Raw genomic sequence first — 25,506 nt, forward strand, 5'->3', positions numbered from 1 at the left:
TAGCTAGTTGGATGCTACCAGTGTTTCAAATAACCTTTTTTGAGATGATAATTCCGTTAATTTTTTTGTGAAAATTTTTAAAAGCAAAGTATAGATTTAGAGGCAAAAAAAACTTCCGCCATTGAAATTGCGTTTTACCGATTCGGTATGTATTCACAGACTAAAGTATTTTTCGACATTCGACAATTTTTTATTCATTAGGTGAATTATTATAATCTAGTCTTAGAGGTTTATTTGAATTAAAAGTTATTTTTGTCTTGAAATTGAAAAAAAATATCGAAAATTGTTTAAAGTTGTTTCTATTCGTCCCATTGCGGGGCGAATAGAAACAAGCAACCTTTCTTAAAAAAGTTAACGAAATAAAAATTAGTTTTGAATCCTAATTACAGCAATTAAAAGGCAGGTGGGACCCAAAGTTGAGACCCTTGCAACTGACTTTATTACGCACGGTTCCAGAAATACTTGCCTAAGTATGCTGGAAAGTGTTTCTATCCGCCCCGTTTTACGGTAATCTACAATTTATTTGATAGCTCATGAATAGTAATCCTACATTATAGAGATCTGCGGGGGCGGCCATTGTGAGCCAATCGTGCAGAGAGAACTGTCAAAGTGTGAGCCAAATGAACATGCTTATCGTTCGTAGGAAGGCGTCGTTTGAACGGTATTGCAATCGGAACTAAATAAATTAAAATAATTTATTTTTAATATCGAGATATTGGCGGCATAGGGTAATTTTCCAATTGTTGCACGGCTAAAAACTCGCCTATTGTTGCACACTCCATGTTATTCTTATGAGATGTGCAACAATTGGCGAATTTTTAGCTGTGCAACAATTGGCAAATTACCCTATGTATGTTTAGTAAAAAGATAAAAATTTATAGATTCTGCTTTCAAAAGCTTATGCTTATGACGACACTTTTGTTGCGGCACTTATCGAAAAAACTTCCATTGCTGCTTCTTGCTTCACTTCTGCCGATATGATTAGCGTAACACTTTTGCATTGAATTTCAGATTTCTTCGATTGCTCCGCTATTTCAACAAAAAATTGAAAAAAAAAATTCTACCATAATTAGAAAATGTAAACAAAACAACTTGAACCACAACGAAGTCACGCATAAAGTTTGAACATCTAGCTTTGTAGCAAGTGTTGGCAGCTGTTGTAAACCAAAACAAACAGCGTTGCCGAATCGATGTATGTAACTTCCGCTCATCTCTATGTAGAGGATTTCTACTCATGAAGCAGCAGGTAAAGACAGCTAATTTTTTTGGCCAAAACATGTCAATACCAGTAGCATCCATATTATGGGGAAAGAAAAGTGGGGTAACTCGGGGCTTTTGATATACACTAGTATGAAATCATCAGAAAAATAACGGACTCGGCCAGTTCAGTATCAGCACTTCAAGGAACTTGTAACATCCATCCTTGGATCCAGGCTAGGCAGAAACTGGTCTCCAAAGGTAAGTCCATAACCTTCATGTGGATTCCAGGTAATGAAGAAGCAGACCGGTTAGCCGATGGTTACACGGAGTACCCCTGCCGCGGTTGTAGCTGAAAAGGAAGGTGAAAGAAGCATGATCCATCGAATGGCACCATGACAGAGAAAGTTTCACGCGAAAAGTAAAAAACCACACCGATAGCTGGAAGGTCCTGCCGACAGGCGGGACCAATGCATACTCTCAAGAGTTAGAACCGGTCACACCCGCGTCTCGCACAATTTCGAAGGCAGCGGTAGCGGCTTCCGAAAACAGTGTGACATCTGCAGAGTTCACAATTCTGTAGAACACTTTCTCTGCAACTACCCATCTGTAACGGTTCGTAGCACCCCCTCAGCAGGTTTATGAGAGCTTGTCGTGGTCTAGAGTAGTATTCGTCAGTTTGTTAAATAAAATTCAGGAAAGTGTTTGTGTTGTTTGTTTCCACTCTGTGTGTTTGATGGTCACCCGAAAAGGACGCAGCCAACAATATCAGCTACCAATACCCTGCAATTTCACTCACCAGAGGACTCTACATGTAAGCATGATGTTGGTAGCCATTGGTAGCGAATGGAGGCCATGTTTGAGTAGATCCTGGATCGATCGGGAAGATAAGATCAGCCATTTGCCCAAGTAATCTCCAACAGCATAGTTGGAAGTGCTCGCTGTTCTTTGAGCCAAAGTGAGGATCAAGTGTGTGTAGGATTCCAAGTAAACAAGTAAACCCCGAATCTAGATAATTCAACGAATTGTTTAATGCCTGGAAACCCCCCCCCCCCCCCCCCCTCACACAGAACCCCGAGGTTTTACCGTGGTTTTACCACTACCAAAGAGGTGAACCCTAACCACAAAATGGGTCACCTTCCGCTGTGGCTACATCCGGCAAAGGCTTGGGCAGATGAGGATTCGGCCATTCGCTACATCAGGCCGAGGACCACCCTAAGAGCTGTTCTCCAGTGGCCGCAGATACCCCGATTCGATCGGGCGCTTAAGGTCGCATTGAACGAGCAGAAGAAGGACGAGGAAGGAGAGGATCGGTGGATGAGGACAGCAGGAGAAAGGGGCCCCGAAGACAGAAGGTCAGATTAGTCTTAAGAAAGTGGGTGGAAGTAGAGTGAAAGTAGAGAGCTAGGGAAAGATAGAGAGGAAGTGCACAAAGTTTTGAGGAATAAACAGGAGTGCGAAAAAGGCAATCCAAGTGTTTCACTGAATCCGCGAAAGAGTAGGATAAGCGTGCCGAACCTTGGGTTTTGATTGAAAATACAGAGCCTCGTCAGCCGCTGAGAAGGGTCTCCTTCTGTGACCCTCTCCTCAGCCAACGGTAGCTGTGGCAACCGCCATTAGTTACACTTGGCGCCCAAAAAAAATAGTCTTACCAGCTATTTTACGGGTTCAGCTCGGGAATCACTTGAGAGTAAGCCATCACGACCGAAGTCTCTGGTAATACTACCGAAACTTCACAGAACTGATTAGCAATCTACCAAATTCACTCGTACTTACGTGCATGTTAAATTTTTCATTCAACTCGGAGGGGTTCTGTTGTCCAAAAGCATAATGAACGAAAAACGATTGTTCAAAAAGAACGGCGGAGTGCAAAACTAGTCATTTTAATTTAAAATGGAGCAATTTTTGTGTGTTACTGTGATATTTTCCGATGTGTCAATAAAAGGCCAAAGAATGATAGATTTTATTTACCCAAATTATGTGTGCTTCTTTTGAAGCGTGTCCAATTAGGATTTTACAATTTTATAGGTTTTTCAATTTTACTAGGTTATCAAATTTCTTTGTGATGTCTCATTAGCTCATAAGAAGTTCTTTTCAATTTCATTTTCTGTGATATTTGTTGACGAACGGTGTAGTTTCGATAAAATGAGGCCATCAATGAATGAATTACCCACGACTGAAACCTGGAATAGAAAAAGAATAATGAATAATATGAATGAATCTTGAAATATTTCAACAGGCATTGAGAGTGTAGGTAAATGAGAACTGCCGTTCTACGCCCAGTTGTCCCATGTTATATGGGAATCCCATAAAACATGGGACAACTATGCGTAGAACGGCAGAGAATCACTAGTGTGGTAGTTTGAAACAGGAAGCAGGTGCGTTTTGGCACAGACAAACAGACGTATCACTTGAAACAAATTGCGATAAAATTCATCGTTACAAAAATATAATCGCCCAATGCTAAACAAGCTATGTTACGCAAACCACTCAGTAGGTGGCGGTAGTGAGCAAACGTCAAACAGGAGCAAAAACGATGCGAGCGCCGTGGCCGAGTGATTTGCGAACTAAAAAATATTTGAACTAACCGTTAAAAAGGGTAACGATGAGAAGTGAGTAGAGTGAGACGTCTGTTTGTGTGTGGTTTTGGTTTCCGCATACAAGCGTTTGTTTGTGTGTTGGAGACCGGTTTTTAACACTGAACCATGAAGAAAGTCTAATTCTTTTAGGTAAGAATTCTTAGATCTTTCAACAATGTTGTTCCCCTGCCTGTCCTGAGTCATCCGTGTCTCAGACTGTTTTTTTTTTGTTTGGTAATAGTCCTGGTACTGTGAATTTGGATTCCAGAACCATGGCCCAATATTTTTCAGGCTCTGTTTAGAGCAAAAGAGAGAAGATTTGCTGAAAAGGCAGAAAAAGATGTGCTAGTGTATACCGGTTCTTCACACATGCAGAAAACTGATCGATCGCCGAGAAGTAAACATCTCGTCTTTCTCAGAGTTCATCGGTTGGAAGCAGATGAGAAGTGATCGGGTTGACCCTAGTACAGGAGTAGGTATAGGTACAGCGAGAAGCTGTGGAATTGTGTAGGTCGTATGATTGAACATATCGAGAGTGAGAACACACGTTTGTGTCGTTCGTTGTAGGAGAGCTTCGTCCACGACGGCCAATTTGTCCCTAAAAAGCGCCAGTCACACGGTGCATATATTGATCAATAGTTTGCCGTTTTATGGAAACATTGAATGTATAATATTGTTCAAACATAGATTGACATCAATCATTCAACTTTTCCCCTATCTTCCGTTTGATCAACCACACAGCAATATTTCCCCTCCATAGCGCATTTTTCTTCAATTTTCTCTACAATATTTCCCCACCTTCAAAATTGTTACATCAATCCTCTCGAAGATTGTTCAAACCATGGGTCAAATTATTCCATGGATCATTTGATTGGTTCAATATTTCCCCTCCAGATCAACCTATCATTCTTTCAATGCAGCAGCGCGTGAACGAGAGCGTCATCATTGCAGAGCATTCTGCCGTGTTGCCGTATTTTTTTTAAATTAAAATAAATTAAAATTTAAATAAATTTAAATTTAAATAAATTTCAATAGCTAAATATATTACACAAAAAAAGTGAATTCAGATGTAATAAATCATCGAACAAAAAAAAACAATTTATGCAGAAGTAATGTAGTAAATTTATGCAAAGTTTATGTAAAGTAATTAATGCAGAGGTAAATGTAATGAACTCAACGATTACAATGCATTAGTGATAATAAACAGTTCACAACATTTTTTGTGTAATCTTATAACTCGGTTGGTGTCCCACAGAACTTTGCTAAAAATTACTGGTGCACTGGCGGTTTCTAACACCAGTTAATTAATAATTTGCACATTATGGTGGTAACATGCTTAGCTGCGTTGCCTATAAATTAGAAATACCCCCTTCTGACAAATAACACCCTTCTGTAGTAATTTTGTGTAATGTCGAAATATAAAGGTAATTCAGCAAGACGGCACTGATGGTGTTTCGAGTCCCATCCCATTGGCTGTCCAAAAACTTTTCGTAATAAAAAAATATGTAAAATGTTTGATTACATATGTAAAAATGGTAAAGCTTAGAAGAAGAATTAATGTGAATAGAAAATTCATTAAAAGTATAAATAAAAATGTGACAGAAATGCATTGTATTCATTGGGCATTGGGATCGGTAGGACTGAAAATCAACCGCACACCCACCGACGACGCATTGATTCAATAAAAGGCTTTGCTTTGCTAGCTGTGCACGTATGATAAGCATGCACGGACACTTGTTTTTTTTTCTCTTTATGCATTAACTTCTCTCATACTGCCAGGAGATTTTCTCTCTGCTCGAGCCTCGGCTTGATCTATCTCTCGTGAAAGATATTGGATTGATACTTGGTTTGATCCTCGTGATTTCATCAATAATCCTTGAGAAAGAAATAATTGATAGAATGGTGGAATAAAGGAAACAAGAAAGCGCTGCCAAATAAACATTTTCAAGCACATGTTGCGCATCGTAAATTTTCATTAGATTATTTAGGAATAATGTTTAATATTTAACATTGGTTCATCATGTTTTATATCACATCTTTAATTTCCACTAACGCATATGCGATTTTCTAGTACCTTTAGTATAAAATGCTACAAAACTCAGTATATTTTCGACAGCTTTGTTCTCTTCGTCATGGGGTGTTATCTAAAGTCTGATAAACTGAAAGTTGGCGTCACATTTTTGCCAATCAAACTGTTTACAACTAAGTTTCAAGCTATTTGGACGACAAAAAACTCTTATGGCAAAGAGAGAAACACTGCCAATAATACTCAAAGTCACTCTCAAGGCATATAATTTAATCATCGTTCAGTAATCAATCTAGCTATAGATAAACCTGTTAATAACGGATAAAGCAAACATTTTCAATTATAGCCGAAACAACCAAATCAATATGGCAATAACCTCTTATCAGCCATTGTTTTCCAAACCTCTACTGCTTTACATATTTACTATGACATTAGCAAAAATCAAAACTTGTTCGAACCTAACTATTATTTAATTATTTATTTATTTTTAACTTTAAATTTTGTAAGAGGGAAAAGCCCCTTAGAGTGATTTCCAAATTTACATGTTGAAGTTCGAACCTAACTGTTTATACTTATTGTTTAAGCTCCATTTTGTATGAAATATTTTGGTTCACCGGTAGAAGTTCATAACTTGTGTTAGAAATTAAAAAAACATTAACCTTCTCAAGACATTAGGAAAAATAGCATGATGAATTAGTAGATAGATCCACTATTTACCAATTCATCATACTTATCCGAGAGATTGGGTTCAATAAATAAGAGTTGATGAATGCTTACAAAAAATCGAATATGGCGTGGTAAATAACCAGAATCATCAAAACATTATTTTTTTCATAATCATTAATGGAATTGAATAAGCAAGTGAAATATCGAAATTTTCACTTTTCTAATGATCAAGTCTTTATTTTATTTACAATGCAAAAACGTGACACTTTATTTCTAAAAATTTGCTTTCAAAGCATTCCATAAAATTCAATTGAGCTGGCCACCATGAACGCCGTGAACCACGCGCTAAATGTTGGTGAATTGCTATCTCTTCCTCACTGATGGAATGGTCTTCGCTCAATCTGCCTTCTCTTTTACCCTGCTGGATTGATCGAATAAAACAACTCAAGGGGAAACTTTCACGGACTTGGATGATCTTGATGGTTTGGTCAAACTGGATGATAGCGGTGGTTGGATCAATCTTTCGGAGGGGAAATTATTGAAGATATAAACACTAACCTCAATCTCGCTTTTGCAGGTTGGTCAGTATTTATATCAAGATTCAACATTATCATCCATCTTCTTCGCAATAAAAATGCAAGCAATACATTTAGCAATATTTCTATCAATTTGTTTTTCTTGATGAAGTTGAAGGAAGGATTGTACCTCTTGGTTGAATCAATTTATTGATAAGTGTAAATGGCACTAAAGAGATAGGTTGTAGTAGACAAGTGATAGGCAAATGAGTAGTGCGATTGGTGGATAATTACCTCTGTCAATAATTCTTCTAGAGGAAAAATTCCGTTAATCCATCGTACGAGTAGCTCTAGTCCTGCTTGGTTTACATGATGCCGAATCTCGTGCTGTGGAGACAGCGATTGTTGAAGATCCTAGGATGTATTTTTAATTTGTTTGTTTTAGCCGTATTGCTGGATGGGTCCAATCAAGAGTGAATCTGCTCACAAGTTCCCCTTGAGGAAGTGAGAGATAGCAAATCCCAGTCTGCGATCCCAACGACTGCCCTGATCGTAAACAACCCATTTGATCAGGGTCGGTGCTATCGTTGGAACGTAAGCAGTGGAATGCAGGTCGGAGTACCTGAAATGAAGTACGATTAGTGCTTAATGAATGCTGTAGAAGATTTGGATGAAGACCCTTTTCTGTTAAATGATTCGTCTAGAAAAGCTCGTAAATTCCAAAATCTTTGTTAAAGCAGCCAAAAAATGATTTGTAAATTTTGTAAATAATTGCATGACGGCCGTAATTTATTAGTAGATTTTTAGCATGTGTAGTTTTTTTTTTATTATTTATTTTAAACTGGTTTTTATTCATTTGTGAAGACATTGTGATGCGTTTTGTCCTAGGATTGTAAATAGAATAGAAATTTGTTGAGAATACGGAATAAGAACAATACAAATAACAGAAATAGAACCAAAGAGTACCATACCAAAGAATCCATGTAACTCAATTAAAACAAGTCAAGCAAAAACAATTAAAACATAACCATAGATAGAGAAAAGTAAAACAATTTCACTGAATTAACTTCTGTTTGTGAATATTTTTAATGATGTAGAATCAATTTTCCGGGTTGATTTTTGGCCAATTAATCTACGGTGATTCTTCATCATGTACACAGAATAATTCTCAAATAAAGTTACATTTAACTTACCTCATGATCTGCATCTCATAAATTTTTGATCATTTTTCATTAACAAATAGTTGACAGTTCCATACATCACAGTAGTAACACACACCAATAGACCATTGTTCGATTCAATTTCGAAACGCGCAGTAGTAGATCAATCGCAACTCCGACAAACCGTGAAAGATTTCAATCGATAATGTTACCGTGCTTTCATGTGAGTTTGCTCCAACTTTTAAACTTGTAAATTTTTGTAAATATATTTTTAGTATACCGTTAAGTAAAATTTGTGTAAAATGATTTTGTTAAAACATTTTTATATGTAAATTTTGTAATTGTTGGTAATTTCTTTTTAAACAATCGTGTGGAAAATCGTGAGTGATGATAGAGGTTACCTTGCCTAGTGCTTGCGTATTTGCGTAAATAGCGAGGAGTTGGAAACACAACGATGATAACCTATGACCCCGATACTCGACAATCATACTTACCCATCCACAAACTATTTCATTACTGTCTTTTGTATGACTGAATCTAGTACGTCGCGAGTGGAACGTTTCGTGTTACCGTCAGTTCGCGTGAATTTATAAAAGTGTCGACTGCTATGTGTAATGTGAAGTGGTTCAGAGTTAAGTGTGATTGGTCTTGTAATTTTGTGATTGAAACAAAAAATATCCACTTTGTAAATATTTTTTTTACCCGAGCTGGGGGAGAGTGTAACGGTTCGTAGCACCCCCTCAGCAGGTTTATGAGAGTTTGTCGTGGTCTAGAGTAGTATTCGTCAGTTTGTTAAATAAAATTCAGGAAAGTGTTTGTGTTGTTTGTTACCACTAACCGCCATTAGTTACACATCCTCCGAACACCTGAGACAACAATATGGAATCACCTTATCAGAACAGCTCTACAGAATGACCGAGACAGCGAAACAGTCCTCCTTATGTCGAATTCGTTTATTTGCACCGCCTGCACCGCTTTGCCACCGGGTGTAGCAAACTTGCACCGAAACCGTTCGTTTATTCGCAGGTACTGTTCTGTTTTGACACCCGATTGGCACCGGTGCAAGAAAATGCTACAGTCATGACTCGCTGGTTGGGGGCTTAATAGTTGGGTGACTTTTTAGTTGGGGCCCCGTTAGTTGGGCTGTCAGCCAACTAAAAAGTACCTGGATGTCATAATTCAATGTCAAACTGAAAATGACAACCAATCTGTAATTCCAAGGGGTGAGCTAATGAGTTTTTGGTTTCTTAAACTTTACTAATAATCGAAAAGAATTTCTATTTCATATTTCTTTTAAAAAAAAATAATATGTACAATTACTTCGAAACAAATGCAAAACATCGGTAATCTTTATTTTGTCGATCATTGAAAGCGTTTGGTGCTTGCTTTTGGTCCGGGTGCTTTGGGACTGTCCATTAATTACGTAAGGGAAATTTTACGATTTTTCGACACCCCCACCCCCCCTTGTAAGATTTTTTGTATGAGAACCCAAATATTTTTGTATGGCGCGTAAGATTTCTCAAACCCCCCCTCCCCCCAAAAACCCTTACGTTATGAATTAACTACATCGGCTGTTTTCCTACTCTCCGCATCGACCAATGTGGCGCTAGCTTCTATGCGCGAAAAATCGCTAAAAGTAAATCGCAAAAATATTGTATGGCGAATACCATCTAAAGGCAAATTCTTCAAAGTGGAACACATTATACGAAAAAATATTTGGTAGTGGTTGTGCACAATGGTGACCACTATTAAGCCTACAAATATGTTTTCGGGAAAAGCTTTGTATTTCAAGTAATTCAAGTTTAGATGCATTTCGCCATACAAAATTCTAGATTGAGTTTAAATAAGGGCGAAAGTAACATGAGAGAGTTCTCTTCATCGACTCTCTCTTCTGCAAATTAAAGTGACAAGATGCAAATTCAATCGAACTTTTTTACACTTAAACGCTAAATTGCATCGCAACCTAGCGATTTATGACCAAAAAGTTCAACCATACTTGCATCTTGTCACTTTAATTTGAAGAAGAGAGAGTCGATGAAGAGAACTCTCTCATGTTACTTTCGCCCTTATTTAAACTCAATCTAGAATTAAATTGATTTACTCCTGCTGATCAACTGTGGCTGCGCGCAAAGCGGGTAGTCCATTAATGGGCAGCCCCTTTCATAAACATCTATATTTTCACTTCACCGACTAAAAATGGGTGAAAATAATTATTTCCTGCATTGGCCATATAGGTATCTTGCAAAACGTATCAGTTTTGTTCTAAATGTGAAACAAATTGAAAAATTTTCCTTTTTGCTTCCAACCTAAACATGATTTAAAAAAAACAATGCGTACGCCCCTTGTGCTGCTGTCACTTCACCCAACTAGCGAATCGAATTCGTTGGTTGGGTGGAGGTTGTGGCTCAACGAGCGGGTTCCGACTGTACACCCAGTTTGAGCGCGGTGTAGCAGGTACAAAGCTAGTTTTACAAATCAGTGCTGTAATGAATCATTACAGCACTGTTAGTTAGGTGTGGGAAAGTAGGCCTTTTCCTGTCAGATTAGCGTGAGGTAAAACAGCCTATTACGATGAGAAATTGCAAAAAATAAATTACCGAACAGCTAAAACGTGATTGAGTGTGTTGATATTTACCGTATTTATAAATATTCCAAGATCAAAGTTTGATGCATTTTTTCGTGTTTTGTAGTATTTTGGTTTCAATGTACAGCTAATTAACATTTTATTTCAGCAGGATTCAGGTAAATTTATCGTAATAATATAAATTATATTGTAAAAATTTGTAACAGTGGCGAGCGTATCACTAATACGTAGCTTATTTGACGTACGATGGCCAGGACAGTGCTCGACCATTGGAGGATTGCGTCAGTCTTGTCTAAGAGTCAAAGATTTGTCCCAAATCTTTGTGCTTTGGTTCGGACGGGAAGGAGGCAACCCTCATAACAGAGGTTTAGGACTGTACCATCTACGAATTTGTGCGACTCGCTTAATGCTAATGCTAATAAATTCCAGATGGCGGCCGAATTGAATATGGCCGACCAAACTCTTTTTAACTGTAAAAAGTAGCTCTGTCTTACCTCATTACAATACCGTTTCATTTTGAAGGATTTTAAGGAGATACTTTAAGATTATAACAGTTCACATGAGCCAACATTTGACCAAAATCGAGGGGTCCGCAAACATTGTTGTACCTTTAAATAACGGGGTCTCCATGAATTTGAATAACCTAATGCATTTTCCTTACTTATTTGAATTTACATATAGACGTTTATATTGTTTATTTCGTACTTTTTCTGATTTTATTGTAGTGAACGATATGATAACCTTGAGGTATTTCTACAACCTTGGTATTGAGTACTTCCGTCAAAATCAATTCCGCATGCTTCCTCCACCGATTCCTCTGTCCCTCGAAACGGCACATGCTCTTCCTGGCATTGGAGAGTATGTGAGCAATGAAGAACAAGATGATAAATGTCTGGAAAATGACTTCGAAAGAAAATTGAACGTTTCTTCGAGTAGCAATGAAAATAGAGGGAATAATCAACTACCAAGACAACGAGGAACAAACATGGGAATGACCAAGAATGAAAACCATCCATCATCTCAGCGCAAATGTACTTATACATCAAAAAGTCTCAACAAGAAGGTATCTGAGCATAGGACTTCGTGCGGTATAGGCACTACCATTTCTGAATACACTAGCCCCTCTTGCGTATCTCCTGTGTTGAGTAACAAACAGTCAACACAATCAGCTGCTGTGGATAATAGTAACGGTCATGAACCTGCGCAGGTAAAATAGTATCCCAAATGTAACAGCTCAAAATATTCACCAACAATAGTTGCAGACATTTTCTTATGGTCCGGCGCATCCTGCTATCAACCCGTATCCAATTGGAGTACAGCTTTATGCAAACATGGATCCTATGATGACACCACAGGGAGCATGCTACGTACCGACCTACGTAGTGCATCCTTATGGAACCGTGATGACACCATCACCAACAGGAGGAATCGTTGCACCCCCTCCGCCAGAAATGGTGATGCATGAACATTTACCGAGCAGCCCTGTAGACGTTATATCGGAAGCTCATGGTCTACAATATGGTACCCATTTTCCACCTATAATATATGGCCCACCACAACATCCACAGGTAAGTGCATGGCATTTGATTTTTAATACCGAACCATGCCCTAATACCGTGACCTTAAGAATGCTCTTCACTTTAAACAGACCCGCAAAAATTATTTCACAATTTATCTCAATTTGTCAAACGCTATATTATTGTTTATTGTAGAGGCGAAAGTCGGCACGGCACTGGATTTCTTTTTATTCTTCCTTTTTTTCACACACTAACTCTACGATTATTACTACTTATTGTTTATTTTTCTAAATAATGGGACTTACTTTCTAACACTTTCTCGCAACCACACGGCACACTAACGTCGACGACACCGACGACAAACGGACACCCGGACTTCTCCAACGAACCCACAACAACCGTCACCGCGAACAGACGAACCGGGCAGCCGACGATCCACACAACAATATAACGCCGCCACGGCGTCAATCGCGGGTCTTTTAACTTGCCGTCGCAAGAACTCATACTCCCGATCTGAAAAGAAATAAGAGAAAAGAGAAAAGCCAAAACGGGCGTCGTCCACTCTGGCTTCATTAGTTCGGCCGCGTGACTGAGACCTTGTTGGGGTTCAGTCAGCGCTGCCGGGCGACAAACAAAAATTAAAAGAAAAACATTTCTCCGGCATTGGAGCGAGAACGTTATATCACCAGGTCAACCAGCAACAAGCAGTAAGCATTCTCTCTGCTTGCATCGCTTGTTTCTTGGTTAACCGGCGTTGGTCTATAAACATGACCGTGAAATCCACATGTGATGTAATCCACTAATTGCGTTGAGCACCATGAGGAAATAAAGGGTCTTTCTTAGATCAATGGTGATCATTGATCTTTAGATTTATTCGATACAGGGAGGGAAATGCTTCCTTCGGTCGGCAGGACCGCTACAATTATATGTATTATGTATAAAAAATATGATTAGTAGAATTTCAAGTATTTAAGCCATTTTACTTTACTATTACTTTAGAGCTTTTAGTAGAACTTGTTACTTCAGACTCTAGTTTAATTTAAAAACACTTCACTTATACTTTACTTTTGCAAAAGAAAATAAAAAAATGAATAACTCTTTTAAAGAAAAACTAGAAAGGACGAGCAAATTCCTTTTAATTCTACTACTGTGCTTATCTTCGGACAGATAGGCCTATTTCGTCTGTGACTTACAGACTTCTTCAGTGTCAAGTGCTCGACTGAAGAAAACCTCGCATTCGTTGTGGTATTTATACTAGGAGTGTATGTGTAGGTACGTGTGTGGGTAAAAGTGTAGGTATAAAAATGTAGGTATGTACCTTTTGCAAAAGAAAATAAAAAAATGAATAACTCTTTTAAAGAAAAACTAGAAAGGACGAGCAAATTCCTTTTAATTCTACTACTGTGCTTATCTTCGGACAGATAGGCCTATTTCGTCTGTGACTTACAGACTTCTTCAGTGTCAAGTGCTCGACTGAAGAAAACCTCGCATTCGTTGTGGTATTTATACTAGGAGTGTATGTGTAGGTACGTGTGTGGGTAAAAGTGTAGGTATAAAAATGTAGGTAAATGTAGGTATATCAAACAGTACCTAAAAAAAAGAACCTGTGCGTTGAACATTGCCTAGAGATTTGTTCAGCTGATTCATAAAGTAAAAAGTATCAATAATATTTTCAGTATACAGTTTTAGAAACAACACGGTATTTGGAAATCGAAAGTAATCATGCCCTAATACCGTGCATTGGTGCTTTTCAAACATTTTTATTAGCCTGTGTTTGTAAATATATGCCAAACATATCACGTCATATCTAAGATGGTTTGATATGCTAACGTTTGAACTAGTTACTCAGTAAAGAACATGATACATTCAGTAAAATATTTGATTTTTTTGACAAATACACGGTATTAGGAGACACACGGTATTAGGGCATGGCACGGTCCCATATAAAAAAAAAACAAATCCGAATCTATCACAATACAGTCGGAACCCGCTCGTTGAGCCACAACCTCCACCCAACCAACGAATTCGATTCGCTAGTTGGGTGAAGTGACAGCAGCACAAGGGGCGTACGCATTGTTTTTTTTAAATCATGTTTAGGTTGGAAGCAAAAAGGAAAATTTTTCAATTTGTTTCACATTTAGAACAAAACTGATACGTTTTGCAAGATACCTATATGGCCAATGCAGGAAATAATTATTTTCACCCATTTTTAGTCGGTGAAGTGAAAATATAGATGTTTATGAAAGGGGCTGCCCATTAATGGACTACCCGCTTTGCGCGCAGCCACAGTTGATCAGCAGGAGTAAATCAATTTAATTCTAGATTGAGTTTAAATAAGGGCGAAAGTAACATGAGAGAGTTCTCTTCATCGACTCTCTCTTCTTCAAATTAAAGTGACAAGATGCAAGTATGGTTGAACTTTTTGGTCATAAATCGCTAGGTTGCGATGCAATTTAGCGTTTAAGTGTAAAAAAGTTCGATTGAATTTGCATCTTGTCACTTTAATTTGCAGAAGAGAGAGTCGATGAAGAGAACTCTCTCATGTTACTTTCGCCCTTATTTAAACTCAATCTAGAATTTTGTATGGCGAAATGCATCTAAACTTGAATTACTTGAAATACAAAGCTTTTCCCGAAAACATATTTGTAGGCTTAATAGTGGTCACCATTGTGCACAACCACTACCAAATATTTTTTCGTATAATGTGTTCCACTTTGAAGAATTTGCCTTTAGATGGTATTCGCCATACAATATTTTTGCGATTTACTTTTAGCGATTTTTCGCGCATAGAAGCTAGCGCCACATTGGTCGATGCGGAGAGTAGGAAAACAGCCGATGTAGTTAATTCATAACGTAAGGGTTTTTGGGGGGAGGGGGGGTTTGAGAAATCTTACGCGCCATACAAAAATATTTGGGTTCTCATACAAAAAATCTTACAAGGGGGGGTGGGGGTGTCGAAAAATCGTAAAATTTCCCTTACGTAATTAATGGACAGTCCCAAAGCACCCGGACCAAAAGCAAGCACCAAACGCTTTCAATGATCGACAAAATAAAGATTACCGATGTTTTGCATTTGTTTCGAAGTAATTGTACATATTATTTTTTTTTAAAAGAAATATGAAATAGAAATTCTTTTCGATTATTAGTAAAGTTTAAGAAACCAAAAACTCATTAGCTCACCCCTTGGAATTACAGATTGGTTGTCATTTTCAGTTTGACATTGAATTATGACATCCAGGTACTTTTTAGTTGGCTGACAGCCCAACTAACGGGGCCCCAACTAAAAAGTCACCCAACTATTAAGCCCCCAACCAGCGAGTCATGACTGTACAAAAAAAAAACTATGTTTACAAATCGATCTGAGGATATGGGTTTTAAAATAGTAAATTGTAGACAACGACCATGCAATCTGTATTTAGGTATTTCACAATGTTTTTAAGGACAAACGTCTTAAAATCCCACTTCAACAGTACATCAAAACTTTAGACGCACAAATCTCAAGAAACAAGCTTCATACAACAGTGAATTTCATTAGTCTGTTCTTGCTCACTTGTAATAAGCTTAAAATAAGAAGATCAGATGCGCTGGTTTTGTTTATGAAGAGATTTGTGCCCTCGAAATCGTGAGTAGGTTCCAAAGTCGGCCATTTTGGGATTCTAACAAGTCTGTCCTTAACTACAAAATCGGTAGAACATCTTACCGAGTATTTTGAAGTCAAGAAAAAATAACAATTATTGTTTAATGTAATCACAAACATTGTTTGTAAATAGTGATGTGCCGAATAGTACTATTCGGCCTTCGGTCGTATACCACATAGGTATTTCATAATATATTATTCGGCCGAATTCCGCTGATTGTCTCATTAAAAACCTTGTGAAAACCCTGATTAATTCCACCTATGATGAACAGAATCCTTCTTACACTTATCAAAATTATTGTTGTATTATTCGTATTAAATATATTTCCCTGTGCTTGGATTATATCTTCCATGAAGCTTTGATTTTGGGCATGTGGCCGATGTGCTTTGCAGTAATGATTGGAATAGCTGAAATTATAAGCAATGGCAAACAGTTCTGTAAAAATCAGATCTTCAAGTCATCTGATATAGTTATAGGGGATTTTTTTTATTACCGAACAGTTTGGGCCGAAGGGTCTCCGATTTCGATGAAAATTTCACTAGAGCTAGAGGTCGTGGATATATGAACATATTTGGAATTCAAAAAAAATATAGTGGGCTATTTTCCCGGAAAACGCTAGATGAAATTTCACGATTTTCCAAAATTTTCTAAAACACCCCAAATTTCAAAAAATCATATCTCAAAAACAAAGCATCGCAGAACAAACTTTTTTTTAGTAAAATCGACGCCAAATTACCTCAGCAATCCAATAAAAATACACCGAGAAAAAAATTTCTCAGAAAATTTTTCACCATAGAGAAAAAACGTCTGAAAATGCTGATAAAAGTACCGTCTGTATCATAGATTATTTTAACCTTCCAGGACGCGCGCCATTAAGCAACCAAAACTGCACCGCGCTTGCGTTGTATACAAAAAGCGAGGTTTTTTGGTAGTGTTGTACTTTTTACAACAGCGCGCGCGCTGAAAGGTTAAACAAAATTTTTCTAAGCGCGAAAACTAATGTTCTTCATTTCGCTCTTTGACACCAAAATGGAATCTCTTACCGTTTTGGAGATATAGTCAAAAAACCAACGGATAGTCGCTATATTTTCATAGTAAGCCATCTACAACATCGGCCGTTCACTTGTTACAACACATTTGCATTGCAACCAGCAAATGACATTCGCTCATTAAAACGTAAGTTTGACACTAACGTGCATCGGAGTGCACTGACAGCACTTCTATGGAACTTGAATGCCTTTTAAATGCATTGAATAGTTATGTTTTGTAATAATCGGGTTTGTAACTAAAATGTGTTTCAAAATACGGGTTTACAACGAGCGAATGCCACCGGTGAGCGTGAGATTACTTATTGTACTCAAACCAAGCAAGCTGGAAATTTATAAACCGATGGACAAATGTGCGCGATTCGACGAGGTCCTTTTGTTACAGGTTAAATTAGAAATCCTCTACATAGAGATAAGCGGAAGTTACATATGTCGATTCGGCAACGCTGTTCATTTTGTTTACATCAGCTGCCAACACTTGCTGCAAAGCTAGATGTTCAAACTTTGTGCGTGACTTCGTAGTGGTTCAAGTTGTTTTGTTTACATTTTCTAATTATGGTAGATTTTTTTTTTCAAAATTTTGAAAAAAATAGCGGAGCAATCGATGAAATCTGAAGTTTATTGCAAAGTGTTAAGCTAAACATATCGGCAGAAATGAAGCAAGAAGCAGCAATGAAAGTTTTTTCGAGAAGTGCAGCAACAAAAGTTTCGTCATAAGCTTGAGCTTTTGAAAGCAGAATTAATTAAATTCTATCTTTTTACTAAACTTACATATACCGTCAATTTCTCGATATTAAAAATAAATAATTGTAATTTATTTAGTTCGGATTGCAATACCGTTCAATCGACGCCTTCTTACGAACGATCAGCCTGTTCATTTGGCTCACACTTTGACAGTTCTTTCTGCACGATTGGCTTACAATGGCCGCCTCCGCAGATCTCTATAATGTAGGATTACTAGGTTAAATGAACTGAACTGCGTAAGTAACAAAAATGTTTATTGGTGTTGTATTTTTTTATTATAATTCTTTTGTTTCGTTCAGAAACATAGGAAGCATTCTAGAAATTTTCAAAAGATATACTGCCCATAACTGCATAACAGTCACATTCGACAAAAGTAGGCATTGAAGAAAATGGAATTTAAAGTTTGCAACATGCGCTAGTATGGAGACGGAACGCAATTTCAAAAATTTCACAATAATTTAAAGTTCATCCTTTTGCAATAAAATTTTCTACAGCACTTCTTGTATGCTGGACGAATAGTTAAAAAAATAATCAGACCCAAATATGATTGATGGTACGCTATGAGGCCAGTGTGTATTTCCAGTGTGACTGTTATGCGGTTACATTCATGAATATAAGCTAATGAGACAAAACGACTTGGTATTTGTTTGACATTTTGCAGAACAAACCTATTAAGTTCATTTGGGTGGATGAAAGTAATGATGATTAGGAGATGATCCCCGGTATTAACTCAATATTGGCAAAAATTGCAAATGTTACAATTATGCAGTTATGGGCAGTATAGTTCCAATACTGATGGTGCTTCGTAAATGCACAGGATGTGAATACAGTCAGGTCTTTTTTACGCGGTTTTCATTTACGCGGCCGCGTAAATGAAAACTCCATACAAAAAAAAATCATCGTCTTATTTTTGCATGATTCGTCGAGAAATGGTGAGACTTTTTTACGCGGTTTTTCGAATTTTGAACTGAGTTTTTTTTACGCGGTACGTATCCCCCGCGTAAAAAAAACCTCACTGTATAAATGAGGACGTTAGAGGATTTCTTTTAATTAAACGTTTACTCGGCATCTTAGAGCATTAAACAATTTTAAACAATATTTTAATAATTTGAACCGTGCACCGATTCATTGGTTGATTCAAATATAATTTGGGTAGTAGAAAAAGCGAATACTGGGCTACTCGAATAGTTTGGGTCGTTTATGTTCTAGTTTGACGTTTGCATAATACCGTCATGTAGTTCATGATTGACCGAACGTTGAATAAATTTATGTTTTTTTAGCAAATTTTTAATACCTAGATAACGATACCAAAGTCTACGCTAATCAATTTGTTTGTCATGATAGTTCTTATAACTGATTTAGTATTTTTGACAGCAAACCGTTCATTAGAAAAATAAGTGATAAATTGATTTGATTGAATTTGATTTTTTTATTAATAGAAGACAAAGCTTACTTTGACGATAATGATCGATCCTCGAGCGTACCGCGCTACCGCAACTGTTGTCCACTCAATAGGTCTATACCTACTCGGTATTAATGTTTATATGACCTTTGCTAAACATTATTATCATCACTGTTGGAATTGTGTCGCTTCCTAGAACAGGATAAGCTTGGTGTTACAGTTACAAAATCCAACGAGAAGACATGGCGCAAGGTGCAAACATACTTCTATTGGCCAAAGATGCGGCAGGACGTCGGAAAATACGTAAGATCCTGCTCAACATGCAAGGCAAGCAAAGCTCCTACAGGAACAATGAGGCCTACGATGGGCAATGCGAAACCGGCCAAACTCCCTTGGGAGCTGATCTCGTTGGATTTTGTGGGACCCCTAACGCGCTCGACAGCAGGAAATACGGTGATTTTAGTAGCAGTCGACTGGGTGACAAAATACGTCATCGCACACCCCATGCGTAGCGCAGATTCGACGAAAATGGTCAACTTTCTGGAGAATGAAGTGTTTCTACGATTTTCTCGGCCAAGGCAAACAGTTTTTGTCCGCAGCGTTTCGATCATTGTTGGCGCGTCACCAAATCGAGCATATGACAACTGCGTACTACTGCCCGATGGTTAACAATGCAGAACGGGTGAACAGAGTGTTAGTGACGTGCATTCGTGCATTATTGAAGGAAGAGCACAAGGCATGGGATGAAAATTTGCCAGCAATTGTAGCCGCCATCAACAGCGCAAAACACGACTCTACTGGAGTAAGTCCCCATTTCGCGAACTCTACAAACAGCAGGACATGAACACCCATCAAGATCCCAAGGTAGCCCAAGAAATACGCCTGTCGACGTTGAAGCGCATCCACGAGTTCGTTGTGAAGCGGATGAAAGCCAGTCACGAGAGAAGCAAGCAGCACTATAATTTAAGATCCCGTACGGTGTCATTCAAGGTAGGTGACGTTGTCTGGCGGAGAAACTTTGGACTCTCATCGAAGGTGGATGGCATAAACCAGAAGCTAAACCCGAAGTTCACTGCGGCCATCGTTAGAGGAGTGCTAGGACACAACATGTACTCCCTGGAAGACGTAGCAACCGGAAAGCAAGGAAAATACCACGCCAAAGACCTCAAAGCTGATTAGCCAGATTTTTATCAAGCTATGTACGCGCCAGTTCTTGGTTGCCAACGAGAAGCCTAAACGGTTAAAACACGTGACGTAGATTCGGTTGGAGGCCCCAGAACATCGTAAATGAAACCCCACCAATCTCCACGGAAAAGTTCAGACGAACAGCTAGATCCTCAATACGCTTAGCCAAGTAAACAAAACTCCATATTCATTAGTCTTCTTCAGGTCGTAGGGGCGGCACCACGAAATCGAATTGATCTTCGGATCCTAAGCAACGCGACCCAAGGGCGCGGTAAAACCCTTGTTCCGGGCTCGTGGTGTTTGGAGTGATTAAGTCCACTCTTTCCTCTAAATTACACGACCACCTCCCAACTAACTACGGTTAGTTGAGAGTTTTTTGCGTGCCGTATCAATCATCCTGATACGGACAATTTCAAATCGAGCCATTTACCAATGTTTTTCGTTTGGTGTAGAATCTGGCAGTGGTGGTAACTAACCACGAACACAGATCACTTGAATGTTCACCGCTGTGGGTGACGTTTAGCAAAGCAAACAAGAACTTAGTTGGAGACGTTCTGGCCAAACTATGTTGGCAATCTGATCATCTTTTCTGAGCAGATCTGGCTGCTGCATCATGTTCGTTTAGTTTGAAGTCATTAGCGCTACCTCTGGAGAACGACAGGTTCTCGCACTTTAGCTTTCTTCAGGTTTTATATTTATCAGTATAATCTCCAACGCACTTCTTAAGGAAGTGATTCACGAAAAATTCAGCCCACTCGGTAGGATTGTGTTACAGTTAGTTTTATAGAGCAATTATTTGTACTGAAAAGCGTAAATTTGTTCAAGTGTTAAACAAACATCGAAGGAAAACAATTTCTAGGCATCCCTAAATTGTTTGAAAAGCGAAGCAAAGGAAAAATTTTCTTGAAATCGTCGTGACGTGTCGTGCCAGCAAAAGACTTCCGCCAAAAACGAACGAGCACCACAAGTGGCAAAGCCTCGACAACGAGCGGACATAGTGGGTGATAGTGCGCAGAAACCGAATCTCCAAAGTCGGGCCGGAACGAGATTGGCCATAGAGATTACGCTAGCGCAGATCCGGTTTCTTCAGTGTAAGTGCATCCGTAAAGGAAATAAACCGCAGTTGCAATTAATCAGATACATAACTTAAAACAGGCAAAAACCCGCGTCACAACATTCCGCACGTGTCGGGAGCTGTCGAGAGAACAGTCGCCCAATCCGCTGCGCCTGGACTGTCAACGTAACGATTTGCGGCCAACATCGCTTTTCTGTAAGTTCAGAATCATCTACCAATGTTCATTTGATGATATCCGATTTGTAACAACAGGGAGCGTATTGACCAGACTGTCCAGGAGACGGACCGCAGCACTCTGACACGAGGATTGAGCACGATCGGGCATCCTTGCATAAAGGCACTGTAAGTGAAGCAAAAGGCACTATAGGCTTGATACTAATTGGCGTGCTTTTCAGGAATCTAAACCACCTGCGAATAAGCTCCAGATCGAGCTACTCGGCAACGGAGAGAGTCTCTCTCTCTTCTTGGCGTAACGTCCTCATTGGGACAAAGCCTGCATCTCAGCTTAGTGTTCAATGAGCACTTCCACAGTTATTAACTGAGAGCTTCCTCTGCCAATGACCATTTTGCATGCGTATATCGTGTGGCAGGCACGAAGATACTTTATGCCCAAGGAAGTCAAGGAAATTTCCTTTACGAAAAGATCCTGGACCGACCGGGAATCGAACCCGTCACCCTCAGCATGGTCATGCTGAATACCCGTGCGTTTACCGCCTCGGCTATATGGGCCCTGTGTGAGTGTGTCGCACCAAACAAGCCCCTCTACAGGGTAAGGAAATTATTCACAGCAGGAATAAACAGCACTTAACCTAAACGTCCCCACAGGGTTTTGTTTACCATCTTCACAGCGCACATAGAGGGAACCTCGGAGGGAGCTCTGCACGTCAGAGGCGTTCCCGTCTCTACCCTCGTCCGTCTGGAACCAATCCGCACCAAATCGTCGACCACGCACGGAAACCACGAGCAAGAAGGCGCGAGCAATCCGGCACAACCAAGCGCGATCGCATCGGCAAATCACGTCATCCGCCGAGCCTTCTGGAATTCCCCAGACGGAGGTCACGCGACGGCCATCGAAAGAGGCAGCTGGGAGTGTCAACGGCCTCGGTGATTCTAGGTGACAGAGGCCCGCCACCTGATGAGAACGATGGCGGAGTGCAGGCTGGCCGGCACGTCGCGGCAAGGCACACATTAGGGAGGATCGATGATACACGGTTGCTGGTGCAATCCTAATTTTCGGTGAGCTACGAATACCCTAAGTTAAGCTATATGAACTAGAGTTAAGAAACAGTAGGGACAGGTAGGCTCTTTGCAAATCAGAGCAATAAAGCAACTTTGTTATGACAAATTGAGTTCGGGCCAGTGCTGAAAAATTCATTTCGTCATATCTAAATTCAATCACCTACAGCTCATTTTAGAAGCTGAACCTGAGAATGTGGTATATGAAAAACTTGTGCAGCTAGACCAGTTCTGCAAGAAAGTCACGGAAAAAACGATATTTTTCGAATATTTAAGGTAAATGTCACGGACTACCTTCGAAAAATGCAAATGATATTCACGGTGAATATCATTTGGCATTTTTCAAAGGTAGGCCGTGACATTTACCCTAAATATTCAAAAAATAGCGGTTTTCCGTGACTTTCTTGCAGAACTGGTCTAGCCGCACAAGTTTTTCATATACCATATTCTCAGGTTCAGCTTCTAAAATGAGCTGTAGGTGATTGAATTTAGATATGACGAAATGAAATTTTCAGCACTGGTTCGGGCTGCAGTTTGTTGTTTCCGTCATTCTCGCATCCCTAATTGACGGGAAAGAGATTTTTGAGTAAAATTGGTTTAAAGCAACAATGTTCTATCAGTGCGTTAAGAAGTTTTAGGCATGGAAAACTCTTGTTTTTAATTCATTGTCCGTACTAATTAGTACATTGTACATGTTTGTTCCTGTAATCTACGGTATATATCTTTCAAGTTTTAAATAAGTATTTTTCCTAAAACACATTATACAAACACATTTTGCACAGGTCATGCTACTGAATATTGAGTGGAAAATGATCTCATTATGGTGTATAGAAAAATCCACGTACCAATGAATTTTTAAGTAACGAAAACACTATAAAAAGAAAACAAAGTTTTGTGTGTAACGAGATCTCATAGTTACCTGATATCCACTTTTCTCTAACCGTTTCATCCCACCGAAGAAGTGCACCACCTAGCCAAGGTGGAACCAATAGACGACTGGTTCCAAAGGTTAATGCCAAAATTTCGCCTTAGCTGCACCGTTTCTGCAAATCCGTTACTGCAAAATCTGAACATCTAAGAACTGTGATATTTTTGAATTAGGCTTTTCTGTATTTCTCCTTTCCGTTAACCCTTCAGCGCGCGCGCTGTTATAAAAAGTACAACACCACCAAAAAACCTCGCTCGTTGTATACAACGTGCGCGCGGTGCAGTTTCGGTTGCTCGATGGCGCGCGTCCTGGAAGGTTAAGCAAATTCGAAGGTTTTTTTTGTACATTTTTCCTTATAAGTTAACTTTCAATGTTTGGCCCTAATTCGTTATGCATAATTTTTGTTTATGTCACTGTTGTAAGGTAAACCCAAATCTCAGTAATAGATAGTAAGTGGTCATTGTACGTTATGTTAAATATAAAAGCAAATAAATAATAATAAAACTTATCTCTAACGGTTTGCATATGATTACTTTGATTGATATGGAAATAGTTATTTATGCAACAAGTTGCAAAATGATGATTTTTTCAGCACGAGTCGTACATTTATCCAACGAGGCTTGCCGAGTTGGATAATTACGACGAGTGCTGAAAAAAATCGAGTTTTGCAACGAGTTGCATACAACATTTTTTGTAATTACGAAAAATGCCAATTCAGTTAAATAATTTCTAGCTGAACAAACATGTTTCAGGAGGGACCACGTGCTCGTCAGCGTAGTTTGTTTTTGTTCAATCAGGTAGGCTATGGTATTGGTAGTAGTTGTCATCAACGAACGAGCTCCGTCATCAAACAGTTGTGCTTTGGCGTAAGCAGAAGAAGTTTCAGAAACTGCTTCTACATTTGATTTACAGTTTGAAACCATCCCGATTCGGATTCGAGCTGCTCAGTGTATGTAGAAGCAGCATCTGGATCTACAGAAGGTGCGTCAGAATGCAAAAAGTGTGTGCTGGCAAAGGTGCCCAAAAGTGCTACTTTTCAGTACTCTTAAGAGTGCCGAAAAGTAATACTTTTCGGCACACTTGCATTAGTGTTGAAAAGTAGGCCATTTCGGCATACTTCATCCAATTGAAAAGTTAAACTTTTCACAACGTAATTGCAAAAATATATGTTCAAATATGCATTTGCTCGTTGTGAACTTGTTATTTGCAATGCTTTTTAGTTACAAATCCATTAATTTTAAAATTTGGTAAGTAGTTGCATTTGAAAAGCAATAAAGTGTCATAGCTTAGCTGTCAGTCATGGTGGCAGTGTACTCCAATGCATGTTGGTGTCAAACTTACGTTGTAATGAGCGAATGTCATTTGTTCGTTGCAATGCAAATGTGTTGTAACAAGTGAACGGCAGCTGTTGAAGAAGGCTTCCTATGAAACTATAGCGACTGGCCGTCGGTTTTATGGCTTATCTCCAAAACGGTAAGAGATTCCATTTTGGTGTCAAAGAACGAAAGGAAGAACATTAGTTTTTGCGCTTAGAAAAATATTGTTTAAAATAATCTATGATACAGACGGTAGGGTAAGAAATAAAACTTTGAACTAGTCAAATTGTAATCTTAATTTGAACCATTTCGAAATTCATTAAAACGACGTACTTGTTAGGCAAATGTTGTCCCTAAAAGATGTTAAACAGCTTTCCGTAATATAACCTGATAAGGGGCTATCCAGTAATTACGTAAGGGAATTTTAGCGATTTTCTGACACCCCCTCCCCCCCTTGTAAGATTTTTTGTATGAGAACCCAAATTTTTTTGTTTGACGCGTAAGGGGCTGTCCATAAACCACGTGGTCATGAGGGGGGGGGGGGTGGGTTCGGCTAATGACCATTTTGTATGGACGAATAAAAAATTTTGTATGGATTAATGATCACGCGGGGGGGTTTGAGAAGTCCCAAAAAAAAATGACCACGTGGTTTATGGACAGCCCCTAAGATTTCTCAAAACCCCCCTCCCCCC

The 25,506-nt window shown here is 38.9% G+C and overlaps 1 protein-coding gene and 1 long non-coding RNA gene across 6 annotated transcripts in view; both read left to right on the forward strand.

Moving 5' to 3' along the window:
• Nucleotides 1–25,506, forward strand: part of LOC109405671 (protein ovarian tumor locus) — a 123,684-nt gene that overhangs the window by 55,459 nt on the left and 42,719 nt on the right. For 2 of the 5 annotated variants that reach the window (XM_029856453.2, XM_029856451.2), the window contains 2 exons: nt 11,453–11,934; nt 11,984–12,295. In XM_029856453.2, coding sequence (XP_029712313.1) covers nt 11,453–11,934; nt 11,984–12,295 — 794 coding nt within the window. Of the gene's footprint in view, nt 1–11,452; nt 11,935–11,983; nt 12,296–12,658; nt 13,099–25,506 lie in introns of those variants that run through there. The other 3 variants (XM_029856454.2, XM_029856452.2, XM_062845957.1) reach the window with 2 other exon arrangements.
• On the forward strand, nt 19,888–21,963 carry LOC109405533 (uncharacterized). Its single transcript, XR_009996311.1, has 2 exons — nt 19,888–21,350; nt 21,415–21,963. It is a non-coding gene; the product is annotated as an uncharacterized LOC109405533 (long non-coding RNA).

The sequence above is a fragment of the Aedes albopictus genome, chromosome 1 (assembly GCF_035046485.1).
Source record: "Aedes albopictus strain Foshan chromosome 1, AalbF5, whole genome shotgun sequence".
NCBI classification, from domain to species: Eukaryota; Metazoa; Arthropoda; class Insecta; order Diptera; family Culicidae; genus Aedes; species Aedes albopictus.